The following is a 19,753-nucleotide window of genomic DNA, read 5'->3' as shown; positions in this document are numbered from 1 at the left end:
GACCCTGGCAGGGCAAATTAAGATACACACGCCATTTTTTAGGTCTAAACAGCTAGAAAACTTCTTGTTGTAGGGGCTGTTTTAACCAGGAATTTAGAAATAACAGGCATGAACACAACAACCAGTAGCTTCCAAACCTAGAAGTTAGAGAAATGACTGCGACTTTAATAATGATGGTATTCAGCATGTGACTGCAGAACTGACAAAGCAGACTTAGCAACACCGAGAGAAGCAAAGCATTTATGATGCTATTTATCCCTACAAGCATATGTACACACAATGTTATTACATACTTTTTGTGGATGCCACAGATTTAGTCTAACAAATTAACAGTTGCGCCCATATGCAATTTATTTTTATTTACACTCGCAAACTATTATGCTCATTCCCAGTCAACATTTATTTAGATGCATGGTGCTGACATCCAATGACACCTCCGTGCCCTGCAACACCCAAGTGGCATGCCATGGACATATCATGCTGCATTGCTAGTCTTGGAAGCAATAGAAGTGAAGCGGGTGCAGCCCTCCCTCATTAGGTGGCTTAATATTGCCATGGCTTTCAGGTTTTGTATGTTTCCAGTGTCCAAATGCATGTCGATTCATTTGCGAGATCTTCTAATGCAATTGAAAGTTACAGGTGTGCAATAATGGCAAAACAAACATTTCTGTCTTTTACCTAGCAGGTTGGAGTAATGCACAATATCATAATGTAAACTAACTTCTTATTTATTTATGAGACCATTTGCAATGTACAACTACCGTATTTTCACGATTCTAAGCACCCCCCTCAAGTTTCGCGAAAAAATTGGGAAAAAAATTTTGCATGCGAATCTAAGCACCCCCCTATTTGTTAGGAAGAGCGCGCAGCCAACGCCGCCAAGCGCGCTTGCTCGCTCTGTCATCGAGCCGGAGCCGTCGGAGTCCCGAGGTGGAACGGCGTCCGCGGCGCAATTTTGCCGCACAGCCGGACTGCAGAGCCGCGCGGACTCGTGAGCGGCAGTGATAGTGACTGAGCATCCGACAAAAGCGGTGGGTTCACTGTCTTCACCGATTTTTCTTTTGGATGTTTGCAAAATAAAATGTTATTTCTCGCACCCATCTCGTCGTGATGTCGCAGCGAAAAGAAGGAGGGGCGGGGGGGGCGGGGGGGGGGGGGTCATTCTAGATTTTTCTAATCTTAAGCACCCCCCTCACTTTGGGCATCGCGATCATGAAAAAAAGGGGGTGCTTAGAATTGAGTAAATACGGTATGTACCTTGAGGGTATCACAAATAAGTAAATAAATAAATAAATAATCCATTGTGAAGTGCTCTAGATAAATTTGGGATAGATGATTACAGGAAGAATTTGGATGAAAATAGGTTCTTAACATGAACCAATATTTCAGTAGACGTCACTTTGAATTTTGTCCTTGATTGAATGTGGCTGCTAGCACTGGGAAACCTGCCACTTTAAGCTCAGAAAACATACATTATAGCCACTAAGTTGTCGCAGCTGGCTCAAAACACACAGCAAGAGCGAGATTACAGATCGAAAAGATTTATCATGGCGCCTGCAAAAGTACAGCTGTGTCATTAGTTTGTTTTCAAAATAGCATTTTGCTGTAGTCCAAAATACAGGGCTCGTAAATTACTGTTGCTTGTCTGTTTAAAGGTCCTAAGAAACAACTTCAGTCAAACTCAAGAGAATGAAGTCGAGACTGAAGGTATATTGTCCAAACAATGCTTCCTTTTAATTAATTAATTAAGAAAGCCTGCCACATCAAAGAAATTATGAGTACAGTTGAAACCCCTCAATAACAGGATCAACAACAGGAAAGCAAAAAAAATTCTATTTCGAGAGAATTTCGTTATTGCAAAATGCAACAGCAAAAACAGTGAATGCGTTGCAAAATGCAAATTTAATGTCAAAATTCCATTAGCCTACTTTGGCAAGCCTTGCTTAAGAATACAGAACCACACTGCCGACATCCCAAAGTATGTCCCATGCTTCGGTCAGTGATGGAAGCGCTGCCATCAAGCAGTTTTCTCAGTTGATTGCTTTTGAAATTGCAATCACATTCATGACATTTCATGTAACCTGGCACCAGACATGGTGCAACAACATTCCTCCAGCACACACTGTCGCCCGTAGACGCCTACGCATCCAGTGCCAAGTGCGGAAGTGATTGTGTCTCACATCCCCGAAAGCAATCAACTGGGAATATGACCGCTTCATGAAGATATATGTCCAGCATCACCAAATCCGAACGCAATGTCTGTGGGTGGTACCAAAACCAGCATTTTTGAAACCGGAGATGCACATTCTCAGACGATCACTCTACCACGGCTGGAGGCATGGCAGCCCACACTACGACTGCTATCTCAAGCACCGTAAATGAGCCCATGTCGGTGGGATGTGGATTTTTTTTGTTTGCTGCATTTTTCTCACCGAGGTGCAGTTATGCACTACGCTAGGTACGCAAAAACCATGGTCACATGTCGGTAAATACATGTGGCTGTGCCATTTGAAACGGGTGATCAACAAACTCGATGGTGGCCATGATGGGTTTCTGATGCAACGCGATGGCTTCCGGAGCTTTGGTCTTTTCTAAACAAAAATGGCAGCAGACTCACCAGCATGCGGTGATGGCATTTTATGCAATTTAAGTGGGGAGTAAATGCATCTCAGCATTTTTCGCGCCCTGTTAGCATTGTTATACAGGTATATAATATGAGGTCTAATGTACTGCCAGACTTTGTTAATGTGGAAATGCAGTTTAGCAACGTTTTATTGTAGAGATACGAAATGCATTGAATGCTATGGTCATTCATTGAGGATATGAAAATATTTTGTTGTGAGAATTTCGTTACCTCTAGCTTTCGTTTCGTGGAGCTCAACTGTAATTAAAATTTGTTGTATCAATTATGCCAATGTTCGATCCACCAGGCAGCATGTCCTACTGTGCCAACAACTGTTCTCTACTTCTGGATAGTTTGAACGAGTGTGCTATATATCCTCCTGTAACTGTTTAATTCTAAAGGGTTTAGCATTTGTGCCTAGCCATGGGTCCTGAACTTAAAGCAGCAATGGCACCCTCAATGAGAAGACTAAGGCATAATGTGCTTTTTGCACATGTTTATCAGGCTTCTCCAAGTATGTGCATGTGTGTGCACAAATGCCTTGAGGATACACCTTGGCAAAGAAATGGCTTGAACTGCCTGAATAATCAATATTTCACTCATGAGGGACACACTGGTGGAGAGCTTAACAATAATTTTGACCATCTGAGTTTCTTCAACAGGCCCCTAAATCTATGTATACGGCCGTATTTGGCATTTAGCCCCCATCAAAATGGGGCCACTGCGACTGAGAATCCAACCTATGACCTCAAGCTCAGCAGCAGAACGCCATAGCCGTTGAGCCAGCAAGGCGTGCAGTCCTGGTAATGTTCTCATTCTGTACAGGTTATGCAGAGTGCTTAGCACAAATGTCAACGAGGGCCACCTCTGTCATTACATTGAACGTGGTCATCAGACAAGTTCCAGCATCCCTTTAACCTCTCAGGACCCTTTGGACATGATATTGTACATTGCCTCCAATCTTTTCCAAAATTAACTCAGAAGCGATTATATAATATAGTCATTTTGGCTATGAAGCACACAGACCTGTATGGAAGTGGTTCAATAGTATTCTTGCTGTCAGCTTTTTGAGAAAATTGACGCTAGTTTCATCAGGATCATTGTGTCGTAACAGACAAGAAGCAAATGTGAGGTGCATTTCAAGTACTCTGAGTTGAGATCACATTACAAATCTTGAATGCAGCAACACGGCAACCTACCACACAATGTTATATCTTCATCTCAGTGTTCAGGCAAAGTGGCTTCCCCATAAGAAACACAAGGAGAGAGTTACTTTGTCCACAAGCATTCAAACAGTGCTGTTGACATCTAACCATAATAGTTAAACAAAAAATTGGTTTTTTGAGTTTGTAAAACACAAGTTGGCAATAAGAAGAGACTTCAAAAGCTATTTTGTCCCTGAGATGTCTATGGGTCTCAGAAAGTTAAACGAAGGCTTGCATTTGCTACACAATAGCACATGGAGAATGCAAGTTGTACTAACCATCCTCAACCCCAATACGGTACACAGGCTTCAGGTACTTATTACAGAGGTCACCACTCCTGCAGCAAGCAATCGATTTCGGCACTTTGTGTGGGACAAGATGAGCCTTGCACTGAAAGAAAGGATGAAGAAAGATCAATCTACAAATGCTTCAAAAATAAAGCCAAAGTGTCCTTTTGTGGGAGTATGGATAGGTCTACTTGAAGACTACTGTGCAAATAGTTAATAGTTCGTCTAGTGATGACCCAATATCTCTCTTTCCTTTACAATTTCAGTTTCAATGTGTGACTTTGTGAAAAACACTTCTGCCTTACCATTCACTCCTTCTTAGTTACAATGCGACAGTACAATTATACATTGCTGAAAAAAGTAAAAAATAAAAGCACACTGTATGGAAATAGTCAACTAAAGCTGGTGTCGAAGAGAGCTAGAAATTGACGTGTCAATATTATCCAGATACTGCACTTCAATACAATAAAACAGCCTGCTGAGTTTGAAATATATTCTATTTGTATACAAATCAATTTAAAAGGCTGTTGAACTTTGATTTCTTTGCAACAATTCATAACACAAGCAAAAGCAGAGTTACGTGCAAGTATCTATCTTCAGTGCCTGTTTGTGCTGCCTTCATTATAATTTTTTTCCACACAATAACCAACCGTCACCAAAAGCGATTTATACTTTCTCTTGTGCTCTTAGGCTTTTGTAGCTGCCAAATTTAACTAAAAAGCTACCCAATAACAAAAAAGAACTCACTTATTTCTGGACACATAAAAACAGGAAAGATCATTAATGGCAAATCCACACACCCACAGTAGGCTGCTTTCTTCCGCAGGCAAGCACCCATAAGTTCGCTCAGGTTCCAACAGTCCTGTCTCTGGATTCAAGACTTCCTCAACAGCACTGAAGCAATCACTTTCCGGTGGTGCAGAACATGTGCCATTGTAGGAACCATCAGGGCAGCTCCCGAGACAGTAACAATCTAATGCTCTCCCTGCAATGAAAATATTTAAAAAGTGTTGAAATGGCTTGAAGCTCAGAAAAGTGCCTACAGTCTGTCTTGCCAAATCCGTGTAATGTAATGAAATCTATGGGTTGCATGAGCCAACCCGGAGAAGAACACATCCATTGTTTGACATCAATCTTCCAGTGCTAGATGTGGAAGGCTCATAGAAGTACTACTGGTGCACAATGAGCAACCTTTCTTCCTTTTCTGAGATACACTGCCAGTTTTTATTCCCAATTGGCTGGTGTGAGTGACCAATAACTTTCACTGCACTGAGCTGGCGAGATGGAACAAATGAATGAATGGCATCAACAAACTTCAAATGTACAAAATACTTCAGCCAAATGGTGCAGTTGCACATAATGGCATGATAACACTTTCACTGCACATTTTCAGCAGTTTGCCATGCTGCAGTGAAGGTTTCAGTGTACTGGCTTGACCAGCAGTAACATGTATTGGTCAAGTTAGATTACGCAATAACCGCTACTCCCAGTGTGACACTGAGAAACCAAGCCACAGGCGTGGAGCACATATACTTCAGACATCAAATAAGAGCACAGTAGTACACCTGCTGCCTTGGACAACTGTGAACTTTACAAGTTGAAAGCCTGTAGCCAACACTTGAAACAGGGCAAGTATAATAAATAGACCAATGTTTTACAAGTGAAAAGGAACAGGCAGGAAATGCCATTTAACTTTAAAGCAGTACTGACATGAAAATTTTCTGTACTCCTTTCTTTTCTTTTTTAGGCAGCTGTTGACCCCATAATGACACCAAAAAGGTTGTTTCTTGAGCAACAAATAACTATCTACAGCATCTTCTTTATGAACCTGTCCAAAACTGATGCCATCAGGCAAAAAAAGAATAGAGTGGTGATTCAGCAGCAAATACAAGAGAAATGTGTTAGCATTACATCGCACCTCTTTGAGGTCCCGTATCCGTGATTTAAACCGCATTCACCACATTGCAAAAAGTTGTTCAGGAGCTTACTTGACATATGTCCTGACTCTTCGAGAAGCGAAGTGGAACTGATGGTGGTCCAGAGCAGACCACCGTCAGTTGCCCTAATATATTTATATAGTTTTAATAACGGGAAAATGAGACATTCACCCCAACGTAGCAAATTGCTACAAAGGAAACCTATATGCTACTCGAACCAGGACAAATTTTTCTTCAACTGTGAGGCATTTCTTTCAAGGAACCCGTATGGGTTTCCCTTGCAGCAATTTGCTACGTTTGGGTAGATGTCTCATTTTCCCTTTATTAATTACTTCTCTCCACCTTGCGCGCTTTCCGCAGAACTATATATTTTAACATACACATACACAAACACACTGTTCTAAGCTCTCCCATCCCCTCTCTACCTCTACTACGTGAACGGCTTCCCACACTTCACACACATACACTTTTTTCTGCTTTGACACTTCTAATGCTAATGCATTAAAAGGATGTTTTACATCCATTTGCCATGGCCCTGAATAGCGCTAGCTAACACTCTCTAGGTTAGATCTAGTACCCATTGTTACGATCAGCCTGCAGGGGTACTGCTCTGCAAAGCTATCTCAGCCCGCTGCAGGTGCTTCGATCGACCCGCGGTGGTGGCACCCTTCAGAGAACCGGCGAAGACGACAGCGCTAACCGACCATGACCTTCCTTTGGAGAACTGGAGACTACTGCAACGTTAATCCACCATGCGCCTTCTTCGGAGAGTCGGCGACGGCAGCAGGGCAGGCCACGTTTGGCAGACCGTGTATTGTTGGTTGATTTGCCGTGGCCTTCATGGTTTATTCGCAGCAAGAAGAGCTTCTCTAACAAAAGGGTGCTTTGCGGTACGTTTTTCCTCGGGCCCCAGGATTCGTCACAGTCTGCTGACACTCGTGTCGACTACCGGAGAAAGTCAGCTCAGGAATTAAGAGGCGCCGGCTAGGGTCAGACGTGACCAGCTGGCTACGAGGACCCGCTCAACTCGGGTTCTGGGAATCCAAAGTGCATATGTGAGTGTGTGAGCCCTCCCCCTCAAAGAGGGGCCGACTGCGCCCCAACGACTGTGGACGGTCCGATTGGACAAAGGTTGGACAGCAGTTTTCCCTCCCCTAGGGATCTAGGGAGGACAGAGGCTTTTTAAGCAGCAGTTTGTCGGCTGCTAGTGTGTGCTCGTGCTCGTGAAGCAGTGTGCTTGGAGCTGTGTGCTGGTGTGCTGTATGCTTCGTCTTGCGTGCTCCATTTGGGAGTCACGCTAGACTGTCGAATGTATCTCTTGTTTCAACGTAAATGTGTAAATAAATCCTGTACTCCTAGTTCTCGATGAGAGCAAGTTCCTCCCTACAACCACGTCCCAAGCGTGAGTGAGTTGGACGGCATGGGCCCGCTACCACATAGTTCATGCCCGACTACAAACCTTACAACTGGATGCCAGCAGTGAGATCGTCCTACAACTCTGACACCATAGATACCCAAGGCGATGCTCAGATTGTTGGGTTGATGGCCGTCGCCATAGCACAATTGGTAGTGCGATGCACATGTAATGCAGAGGTTGCAAGTTTCACTCCCATCGGTGACAAGTTATCCTTTCGTCCACTTTCATTTGCCCTTTTTCTCATTACTCTCTACATTTCAATTTCAACCACAGCTTTTCACTCCTATGCTTTTCTTGGCTTAATTTTAAGCCTGTTGGCTTCATACGGATGTGCATGCGATATCACAAATGCCAGTCAGCCCAGTGCCGTGGCTGAAGGCCATACAATGACCATAAACGCTGAAGGCTGCCAAAGTGGTCCTTCCAACCGTTTGCTTATTTTGGAAATACAGGGGAGACGCTCTCCCCTTCTGTCCTGTCAAGTGCTGAAGGAGCTTAGCTTTCGGCAGCCAAACGATAATGTGAGTGTAAGCATCAGTTGTATCTGGTACCACAAGACCGCCACAACATGTTTCAATAATGTGATGAGTCTCCTTTTTTAGGTCTAAAGCCACACTGCACTTGGTGCACATTTTGAACTGGTCCCATAAAATGCAATAGAACTATTTATTGTGCTCTCTGGGAATTGAGGCTCTATGGCTATACTTGATCGATGGCTGTTTAACAAAGCAATAAGAACTTCCAAAAAAATGTTTGACAGTACTCTTTTAATTAGTATTTCATGCCTTGACTCCACAAAGGTAGTTATAATATTTCTCTCTTCCAGCTAATTCTAAAGGACACAAAATGCAGCGAACAAGAGGTACCACATTTCAACAATATGTTTGCTATTGTTATAGCATTGGATGCCATTCATCAGAACAAAATGTAGCCAATCATAGAACCTAGAAACAGGATGTATTGACACCTAACAAGAAAAGTTTGCAGCGATATGCATATCCCTTTCAGGCGCTAATTCTGTTGATCGAAAACTTGCTTTCACCACATTTCTTAAATCTTCAACAGTTTACAGAATGTGGACTCCATGCAAAAACTCGCTACAGGAACCTCGGATACGAGAACACCAACTATTTAATGTCTAGCAGGTTCGAAAAGCACCTATCCAGCCAGTTGAAAATTATGAGTGGTGTAACACATTGTGAAAAGCAATGAAAGAAGTGAACTGGCTACATGCAACGTGAACCAGCTATATGCAACAACGTACTCACACCGAGCAAAAATACCCAACCATCTACTTTGCCACTCGTGTTACTAAAACATTTTGCAAATGTTATTCGGACTTACAGCACAATTCCAATCAGAAGTGTTTCAAGACATATTCGACACATTATAAATATCATCACTTCAATCAATGCTTTAGCTGTTGATGCTATAACTTGGTGCACATAATTGTATCCACAGCGCCTGAAGGGGATGTACAGCAACCATTTCTGTAGATACTCAATAAAAAAGTTCATTTTGTGCTTAAAGCTACCACACAGCCCAATGAATGGATGTTTAAAGAATTGCTGGCTCGCCCGTAATCGAGAGTAGATGAAAGCATGAAATGGCAACCAGCAAAGCAGATTGGTTGGAGATGATACTAGCCACAATCTTAAAATGGGTGTAGTGCATGTTCGCAATGGCACACCCCACCATACCACACAACCCCATACTGTGCACTGGTCCATATGGACACTGCCCAGCTAGAAGAAGAAAACCGGCTGAAGGCATCACAACAGTCAGCCAAAGACACTAGGGAGACGGAGTGCACTGCCAAGCTATGTACAGTCCAAATGCACTGCTTCACCAAAATCATGGAGCAATAACTAGCTCATCATTACCTATTAAATAAAAATACATAGTCAACATTTGTGTATGCACACTAAAGTGCCTTTACAACCGTGGAAACCTTTGGAGTGGAGAAAATATAAGCCAGCTTTCTGATATTTGGGAAGCAAGGAAAGAAGTAATGTAAACATCACCATGAATGCACATGTCTCACTGCCTATATCAGGGTGTCTACCAAGTTGACATTTCCAAATTCCCTGAGTTTTCCAGGTTTTCCCTGAGCACCTTTGTGAAATTCCCTGAATGAGCCAGAACTTTGTTTTATGTCAGGACAGGCTGACACCACGTTGCCCGATGCTGTCACTCTCTAGTAAGCATGCTGAAACAAAAAAATGACTTAATCCAGTTGGAATAGTAAGGAGTAATATCTATTTTATTTAAAAAGAAAACAGAAGGAAGGTGTTAGTAAAATGCACAGCGAAAGAAATGGTAAAGCCCATTCCAAATTGAGTCGAACATTTTCAAATACGAATGAAAAGGAAATGCATGCATAAGTAAATATTTTTTTAATATCAGCTATTTCTATCAACTGATAGCAAGCTCATCTGTATGAGGTCCTGAACTTTGTCACAACTAAGGTTCTCTCTCAGCAGCTGGGAAGTCAACCTCAACTGTCCTGACATACTCTCACCCCGTACACAACATCTCAGTGTTGGGTTTCACTGCTTAAACAATTTATTTTGGTTTGGATGAGGGACACCTGTGTCTCAGCGTCAGCCAACACTTAGTTTTTTTAGCTCAAGCTCCTTCAAAAAGGCGGCGGCACCCTTCCTTTCCCGTTAATTCCTCAGTGTGTCGGTCCTTTCTGTTCTCATCCTCCTTCTAACACGCTTTCACCACATGGATCATCTGAAGCATCCTCTTGGTCAGTTGTACAGTCAACATTTGATTTTTCGGACTTCCGAGGAGCCGCAAAAAAAAATTGAAAAAAAAACGGGCAGTCTGAAAAACATTAATGCATGTCTTTAACTGCCTTTAAGGGATAAAATTACCACAGGCTCGTCTGAAAAAGCTCTGAAGGCCTGCCAGTACGCTTATTAGGCATATCAGAGCTTGTACTGTGACAGGATACGGGGTGCACGCATGTGTAATTAAGGAATACATACTGTGTCCCGTGACAATTGCCCCCTTCCCACGCTTGTTATGCTTCACCGCCTAACACAAATGTACTGAGGCGAAGCTAACTTTCGAAGACTGGCATTACGCAACGCGCTGCGCTCTGCGAGCTTCGAAGCCAATCGCGAGGATTACAAAGGCGGAGTCGGTGCCATTGGTGATAGCGGCGAATTCTTTCAATGAAAAACACGGCACCGCACGGCAAGAAGCTTAATGGCGAACATAGAAGCAGCTAGGCCTAACGTTGCCGCGGTGGTGGTTACGGCTGCCAGCGGATCTGCCTGCGAGAGTGCCGGTTCGAGGCGGCGAGATAATCAAAATAGCGGCGGTGGCGGCTTTGATTAATGCCATTTCAGACCTGCAGTCAGGGCAATATACATTGACTATATGGAGTACGTGGTGGTGCCGCAAAACCATGCAAATTATCGGGCATGTCCGAAAAATCGGGCGTCTAGAAAATCGGTCGTTAACTACTCTGGCAATACATCGTGCCGATGACACGGAGTCAATGACGATTCGTTGCGATTCCTCTGTTACTGGAGCCAGCATTAACACGACTTTCGTTCCCTTTCAATAAAGTTACAGCTAATTTTCCCTGATAGAAGCACAAATGCCCTGAGTTTTCCCTGAGTTTTTCCAGACTGTTCAAATTCCCTGAGAATTCCCGGTTTTCCCGGTTTTCCCGGTTGGTAGACACCCTGCTATATACACCATGACTACAAATGTTCAGCAAGATGTTAATGCAGAAATATGGTTTCAGTGATAAATAGTCAAGGCCGCAGTTCTAGCCATCTCACAGGCATTCACCAATTTCAAGCAGCAACACAAGAAAATGTCAAAGGAGCTACTGTGTATCTGGCTCCAACACTCTATGCAAGCCATCGTCCCTGTTCCTGGAATTAATGCACCTAAACGAACACTAGACCCAACTCCCTCCTCTTTCTTGGTAGATGTTGTGTGGTACAACTATCACTGTCCTGTTCCATAAACTGATCGAATTATCAACCACAGTGACTGTCCTCATAACGTCCATCTACCTATATACTCCGATACGACTGTAGAAGGCAGCGGCATTTGCCCTCAAAGGCAGACGCACACGAGCCTCCCCGCCAAACACTCTCGACTGACATCGTGAGCTGGACAACCGGTGACCATGCCGATGGAGAACATGGCAGCCCGCGCTTCAAAATGGGCCGAGTCGTATCAGTGGGACTATTTCTTTAGTTGCGTACGCAATCGGCAGCCGCGCTTCGGTCATCTGGATGGGGCCTCTCCTGCCTTCATAAGTTGTACCCGACTGTAGTCTATTTCTCCATGCTTTGTTAGGTTATGAGTAACAACAAACTGTTCTTGGAAAAGAAACTACAAGAACAGTGACATGTGCAATGTTATGCAAAAACTCCGCTTAAAGGGCCCCTCACCAGGTCTGTCCATCTTGAGCTGACAAGAGCAGTGCATATACAATTCATGCTGACAATCATGTCTGCTAAGTATTACATCCCTGTGCGCCATGGAAAGAGCTTAAATTTCAAACAAATTGCCGTTTGCCCTTCTCGCGGGCATCGCATTCCCAACCGGAGAGTCGACATATATTGCACAAGTGCACCTATGCACATGGCAGTGCTGTGACTGAGAATTATTCAAGAGAACAGTAGTTATTTGTTTGATCTGTTGCTGCAATAGATGAATTAAAGTTTAGGGACATAATAAAGGTTACAAACAGAATGCCTGCGTGTTTTTGTTTTACACTTTCATACCGTCGAGAGAGAGAGGTACTTCCGTTTCGTCTGAGTGTTCCCATGTCAAGTAGTCGCATGCGCAGAGAACAAAACTATTTCCTACCGTGCTACAGCATACAATCATGCTCTGTGATCCACGTGCGTGTGCCTCAGTGTTTATGTAGCACTGACTTATACCGCTAGTCAGGTGTTCTCGTGCACAGTGCGCAAAATCATGCATTGTGCGAAATGAGACAAACACAACAGCCCGCGTGCAAGGCTGTCAGCGGAAGTGCACCGTGCAGCAAAAAAAGAAGGCAGGGCCTATGATGTATGTGTCACGCGATCCTCTGGCTCTGGCATGGGAGAATGCAAGGAAGGAATTTCACTTGCGGATGCTGGACGGGGGCAAGTGGAGAGAGAGTTATGTTGGCGTTGATGCTCGCCTCATGAAATAGAGGGTTCGTGGCACTATATATTCCTATCTCGGCTATTAATGAACCAATCTGAAAAATTCTAGCAGTATAATGCTCCTTAGAGGGCATGTAACAACTTGCAGCATATAGCCAAAATTTGTTATGTGACCTGGTGAGGGATCCTGTAAGTTTGGCTGATGCTGCTTATTGGTCATTCCAACTAAATGCTCGCCTCCTAGCAGTTTCACCGAGACACAGCCCATCCAGGTTTAAGCTTGAAGTCAAAGAGGGCCTCCTATCACGGCATGTGCTGAATGTCTCATAGTTCAAAGAACAAGAAACGCATAAGTGCAGCACCGAGTGAAAGAGCTGCTGTGAAGCTGGATGTCATAGCCATCTTCGTTTATTCAGACAGTGTTGCCAGTGCAAGTAACGGATTCTGGAGTTGCCAATAAGCATTTCATCCATAGGAGGATGGACGGCCAAAGAAGTTTCATGTAGGTTACGAGTCAAGAGTGTATCCAACATATTACACTACCTGCAATTTAATAATGGCTACCATGAAACCTTTCAAGTGTCTTTCTGCATTTTCAACACTGTTGAGGAACATTCAATAAATCCCTTTATTATAGGATCTACTGCATCCATTATTATGGATACGACAATGCTTACTGCTCAAAAATGTACTTAGAGTAGTCACCACTGTCAAATCCTAGTTACAAAAGCAACTTTGATACTTTGATAGTACAGAGGTACAGCACGAAAACCACACACTACAACCGAAAACACAAGACAAGCACTTGTCCTTTGTTTTTCATCAAATGTGGCTGCCTCACTGCAGTTTATCTTACCAAGACGAACATCAACCAACTAGCCTGCCTCTCAGTCCTTCGGCAGTTTTTCAAAGAAAAGAATTGTACTTCCCAGCAAAACAAAATGTGGAAAAAGAGTGTTTTAGGTCCCAACACAACTGTAAAAAGCAAGCATTCTCAGCCTAAACAGTGTGCATCAAGACACTGCTAAACTTATCTTCATACATAGTGGATTGTGTAGACAAAATGGCATCGTGCAGACTACACAGAGGGAAAAAAAATGAACACAGAAGCGGACAGGTCGAATGCCTTATCTATGCTACGAGCATTCAACTAGCCCAGCTGGCAGTCAACAATTCTAAATAAAGGCAGCTTGCCTAGAAGGAGCACATATTTAGTCTGCCGTGGCTCACAAGCAGGTAAAAAAAAGAAAAGTTGCCCATTCCAGGTGTAAGTACACACTGGGATAAAAATTATTTTTCTTGCCCTTTGTCAAGTTGCATGCTGCTGTACTGCTGAAATGCCAGAAGTTGGTCCTTCAGCGTGACAAGTAACAAGGAATAGAATTAAAGGCAATGACAAGCTACAAAATATTGCCCACGAGTTTGACTTCATAACTTTTCATATGGAAATCAAGATGTTAACAAATATTTCTCCAGCCTGCTGATTTAGTAAACATCTATTAAGAAACTTCCCTGTTTCTTTTAACAAGCAATGCTTTCCCTCATTCCTGCTTCATACCCACATATTTTCAGTAAAATGTAACAAACCGACTTTGGTAAACTATGGTCACAAATTTAGCATTTGTCGATTCTCATAATGATTTGTTCAACTGCTCCTCACTCCATTGGGAAGAGGTCGCACACATACCAGACAGCACTGCTGGAGTAACACCCCAACAACGTGCATTATTACGCAACATTTCGTATCCTGTTCAACTCCGCCAGATCTCGAGGTATGAGCACAGTTACACGAACCAAAGTAAACTTGATCGCGCGCGCCCCCCCTTCTCCCCCCACCCTACTTTTTCTTTTAGTTTGTATTTGCTCTCTATGCTGTAAGTCTAGCAGAATTAGATTAAGTGCGGTTGTTCTGCTTCTCATTCGCGATGCTTCGCTGCGAACTGCACTTATATGCGATTCGTGTTTCTGCGAAGGCAAGTCTAAATAACACGCTCTCCATCAAGTAAAATTAGTTTTTTACGCATATATTTTACGTTTGCCTAGAGTAGATTGCGTTGGTCGCTGTGTTCCATTAGGCAGTGAAAACCAAACGCAGGCTACAGCCACTGAAACAAGCTATACATTTGGACTGATACAGTAACCGTATCTGTGAACATGCCAGAGATCCAGTTACTAAGACAGCCTATACAACTGAAACACCTAGAGCGCGCCAGTGGTACACATACCTTAAATACTGGTAATGAGCAAGTCATACAACCGTAAAGACATGCCACGGATGCATACCTGGATGAAATTACCACGTTTCGAACGAACTTCACGCAACTAGAGCAAACGCTCACGAAAACACTGTCACACATCCGCACCCTATTTGTTAACGTAATTGCAGAGCTCCGTAATGGCGGTGCTTAATCGTGTTAGCGAAAAACGGTTAGCAGCCCTTCATGAATTACAACTTCGCAGCAAGTGGCTATTTAATGAACCTTCCTGAATTAGTCACGGCTCTAACATTTCTACGCTCTGACCAAAGCGGCTTACAACACAAGCAAACACTTCAGTTTCTACTGAAGCTACTACAACTGTTCAGAAGTAAAATATTTGCACCAGAGTGCAGATCGAAACACCCAAGAAATAGCAACAACGTCCACACAGCAAGAACTGAATTATTTGACAGCAAAAGCATAACTTCAGCGTGAATCAAACAGCAGTTATGGAAGTTATGCGCTAATAACAACACAAACAACGCAGCTCAAACGCGAAAATTAACGACTTGGAAAGTGCTTATACGAAGCGATAATAGTAGCTATCACTTATCAGACTAAATGCAAGCAGCCTAACTTACCGCTTGAAACCATTAGTGCGAGAAAACCGATGGGTAACAGTCCCCAAATTTTCAATCTTGTTCGCATCTTCAGGCCACAAAATCCACCACCAACAGCAGCCATTTTGCCTTGGGTAGCAGCAACGGTCACGTGACAAACAAACAACCGTTCATGGACCAGACCAACGCCTCCTATAACATATTATAGGAGGCGGTGGCGCAAGCCACCGCCCCGTTCCATAGGGGACGCTCATAACATCCATCCATCCACGACAGTCTATGCTTCGAGTTAATAAAATAGTTAACGCTACCTTCTTTGCTGCTATCTTATTTTTTAAATATATTAGATGCTTAAAAAGTGACGTCTTTGACGAGTTTTCGGCTCCACGATTGCTTTCTTTCGGTGCATGTCATGGAGTTTCTCACTATGACACCTAGAGGGAAATCTGGCGCCACCATCTATGAAAGTTTCCTGAGGAGCGCTGTGCTGTCATGGGCAGTTATTTATTTATTTATTTATTTATTCAATACTGCAGGCCCAAATAGGGGATACATACAAACTGGGATACATAGCGCAAGAATGACACAAGGACAAACGAGGAACACGGGTCGAGCGCAAATATTTACATATGCACGTATATATATATACATACACACATGAAAAGGAAATACAACAGCAATATGCAGCATATGTAAATATCAGAAAAAAATGAAAGCGACGACTAAGATTAAGAGAAGGTACACTGAAGGAAGACAACTTGACAAACATTAGAACTGTATCACACGCATATATGAGCACTTGCAACCACTATCGCGAGAGGAAAAAAAAAAGTACGAGAAGTAGAACGACCATTGCAAAATACTGAAAATAATAGAATAAGGGAGATGTGGAAAGTATCAAACAAAATTCACGTGTAAGAAAAAGAAGACAGTAACAAGGCTTGCCGACATGGCAATACCCTTAGTATTAAAGACACATGCGTTCAATAGAATCGGTGTTTATCAATTGTGATAATGGCAGGCTGTTCCAATCTGTTACAGTGCGCGGGAAGAAGGAAAACTTAAATAGGTTGGCTCGGGTGTTATAAGGTGTTAAAGAATCAGCGTGACGATCCCGTGTTCGACGCGCTGTAAGTGGTTTAACATAAGCCTGTGGGTGGAGGGATAAACAGTTGTTTTTAAGCAAGAAATTTCAGTCGTATTTTCCTGCGTAGCTGTAGCGTTTGAATGTTATGTTGATTCAGTCACTCAGTCTATATTTAGAAAAAATAAACGTGACAGCTTTACATTGGACCATTTCTAAAGCGTTAATGTTAATTTTCTTATAGGGATCCCAGACATGCATATTCTAGTTTCAGTCGGATGAGTGAAGTGTGAGCCAGTAATCTATAAAAAAAAGCCAGTAATTTATATCTATAAGTACTAGAGGGAGCGTGCTTTAGTTCGTGCCTGATGAGACAAAGCTTCCTGAAAGACGAGTTACATACGTTAGAAATGTGGCTATTCCGACTGAGGTCAGTGGTTATTGTGATTCCAAGATATTTATATTGGCTAACTTTGGTCAGCGGTTCAGAGTCGAGGTTATAGACAAACGACATTTTTTTTGTTTTTTTTTTTTGTTATGGACATGTAAACAGTTTTCGTTCTCTGTTCCATTCCATACCCCACCGACTGCACCAGGAAAGAATGTTTTGAAGGTCATAGAGTTAAGCATTAATTGATCTTCGTGGCAAGTAACCTCGTTAAACAACACACAATCGTCAGCAAATAGTCTACTTGGAACAGGATGAGAAATTTCGTTAGTGGTGTCGTTTATGTATATTAGAAATAGTAAAGGTCCTAGCACGCTACCTTAAGGTACTCCAGAGTTTACTGAAAGTTCGTTAGAAGAGTAAATTATCAATTGAAACAAACTGCTTGCGATTAGACAGATAAGCCGCCACCAAGTTAATTATATAGGCTGGAAGGTCTATCGACTGTAGTTTTTCTATAAATTTATTGGGAGGAACAAGGTCAAACGCTCTCTTAAAGTCTAAAAATATTACGTCAATTTGGCTTGACTTGTGATCAGGAGCACTTGCAAAATTGCGAATATTTGGGGTTAATTGTGTCACAGTAGAGAAACCCTTTTGGAAACCATGCTGATGAGGAGACAGTACGTTGTTGTCACTTAGGAATTTGGTTATTTGATTAGCTATAATATGTTCGATTAACTTGCAACATCATGAAGTTAACGATATCGGACGATAACTAGTTACTAGGGTTCTGTCACCTTTTTTCGGTATGGGAGCGACACGTGCAGTTTGCCAGTCTGTAGGAAGATTAGCTGAAGATAACGGGGAACGGAAGATAACAACAAGAAAAGGGGTTAACGCTTCGGCGTACCTGCGCAGAAAAGCGTTCGGTATGTTGTCTGGTCCTGGAGATGATTTAGCTTTGAGGTTCAGCAACATCGACGCTACACCCGGTTGCGAAACAATATCAGAAGTCGAGTTACATGACATGCGGTTAAGGTTTGTACCATCATCAAAATTGAAAAAAAAAAAACACTCTGAAAATAATTATTGAAGTGCTCCGCGATACGTTGTTTTTCGACAACGACATATGGCCCTCGTGAACAATTTGGTCAATTGACTTGTTTTTTTGCGCTTAGAAAAGCCCAAATTTTTGGGGTGCTGTTTGAATAAAATTTGGCAATGTATGGTGAAAATACCAGCACTTAGCTTTCCGTACTTCTTGGTTTAGTTTATTTTGGATTTCGTGAATTGAAACACGCGATGCACATCGATCGTCGTCTTAAGTGCTTAACCTTTCTTTTAAGGTACAAGATCTCTATCGTTATCCAGGGAGTAGTCTTGGAAGATTTTTCAGTTTTATTGGAAAGAAATGTTGCTAAGGCAGTGAGTGAAAATTTAAATTTATCCCAAAGCACAGTAGCATTGTTACTGTTAATGTTATCAAGGCATTGTTCAAGATAATCCAAGACACTTTCGTCTCTGGCACGAGAAAAATCTTTAACAGTGGTTGTTTTACATTTTTTGGTGTTAAGCACTTCCAAAGAACAAGAAAAATATACCAGACTATGATCAGAAATTCCAGGTTCAACGGAAACAAAAAAGTTTTCTAATGAACGACTTACAAAAACGAGGTCAAGTATGGTTGCTGACGTACCATAGGTGCGCGTTGGCTGTCTCATAACCTGTTGTAGATTGGGAGACAGAATGATGTCATGCAAGTAACCTAAGTGTGAATTAATCCCCGTGCAGAGAAACCCGTTCTCCCAATCAATATCTGGTAGGTTAATATGTCGCCTACAAGTAGTACTTTCTCACTTTTGAATGAAACCATGTGTTCAAAAAGATCACGAAGGAATTCTGGGGGCGAGTCAGTGCTCGATAAACTGCAAATAGCAAAAATAATTTATCCCGGCAAGTAAGGTTTATTGTAAAAGATTCCAAGTTATCGACCTGGCATAACAGAGTAGCGGATATAGTTTCTTTTACCAAAACTGCTACCCCGCCCCCTCTAGTACACCTGTCACGGCGATATGCTTGATAAGATGGAGGAAACACAACAACATCTTTAATATTGTTATGCAACCATGCTTCTGTTATCACAACCACATGGGGATTGTAAACCATGATAGTTGCCTCAAGGCTTTCCGATTTATTAACGACACTGCGGTCGTTGATGTTTAAAATTCTCAGTTCTTTAGAAACGCACATAGAGTTAATATGTCATGCATAGGAATTAAGTCATGGGAATGACAGTACATGTATGGCATAAAGTTTCTCACTATATTATAGTGAGAAACTCTATGATGTATCCATGGTCCCTAGAATCATAGGAAACTCTATGCCTAGAACAGATAGAATTACTATACTGCCTCTAGAGGACAATTAAGTTACCCATAGGGCCCATGCATTGAAATCGGGAACCGCAAGAACGACGCCGATGATGATGATGATGATCTGTGAAGCCTTCCTCTTTGTAGAGTGTACCAAAATGGGGGAGTCGGTCCAAAGGAAGCCCAGGCAAACGGCAAGAGCGAAGCAAAAAAAAAAAAAGAAAGAGAACGTTGAAATTTGCGGCAGCGCTGCCATCGTTTTTTTCTGAAGTTCTGGCCACAGGCGAGCGAATGTAAATGCGCATCCGGCGCCTCGGCGTCGCAGGGAAGGCGGGGCATCTCGCAATTTCTTTAGCATGGATGGATGGATGGAAGGTAGGAGCGTCTCCTTTGAAACGGGGTGATGGCAGTTGCCACCATGCTCAGCTTTTTATTTTGCCTTTTATTTTTATTTACCTGTGCTGTGTGTTATTAAAATTCTCGA

General features: G+C 42.6%; 1 protein-coding gene across 1 annotated transcript in view; it reads right to left on the bottom strand.

The window, feature by feature from the left end:
- tkv (serine/threonine receptor kinase thickveins) overlaps nucleotides 1-15,550 on the bottom strand; it is a 65,614-nt gene extending 50,064 nt beyond the window's left edge. The window contains exons 1-3 of the mRNA XM_050196340.3: nucleotides 15,444-15,550; nucleotides 4,916-5,100; nucleotides 4,107-4,218 (exon numbers count right to left, since the gene is read on the bottom strand). Of these exons, the coding sequence (XP_050052297.1) occupies nucleotides 4,107-4,218; nucleotides 4,916-5,100; nucleotides 15,444-15,546 (400 nt within the window). The 5' untranslated portion in view covers nucleotides 15,547-15,550. The remainder of the gene's footprint in view (nucleotides 1-4,106; nucleotides 4,219-4,915; nucleotides 5,101-15,443) is intronic.
- Nucleotides 15,551-19,753: the final 4,203 nt, after the last annotated feature.

The sequence above is a fragment of the Dermacentor andersoni genome, chromosome 1 (assembly GCF_023375885.2).
Source record: "Dermacentor andersoni chromosome 1, qqDerAnde1_hic_scaffold, whole genome shotgun sequence".
NCBI lineage: Eukaryota > Metazoa > Arthropoda > Arachnida > Ixodida > Ixodidae > Dermacentor > Dermacentor andersoni.
The sequence above is the reverse complement of the archived record's forward strand: the minus strand, read 5'-3'. Positions and strand labels throughout refer to the sequence as shown.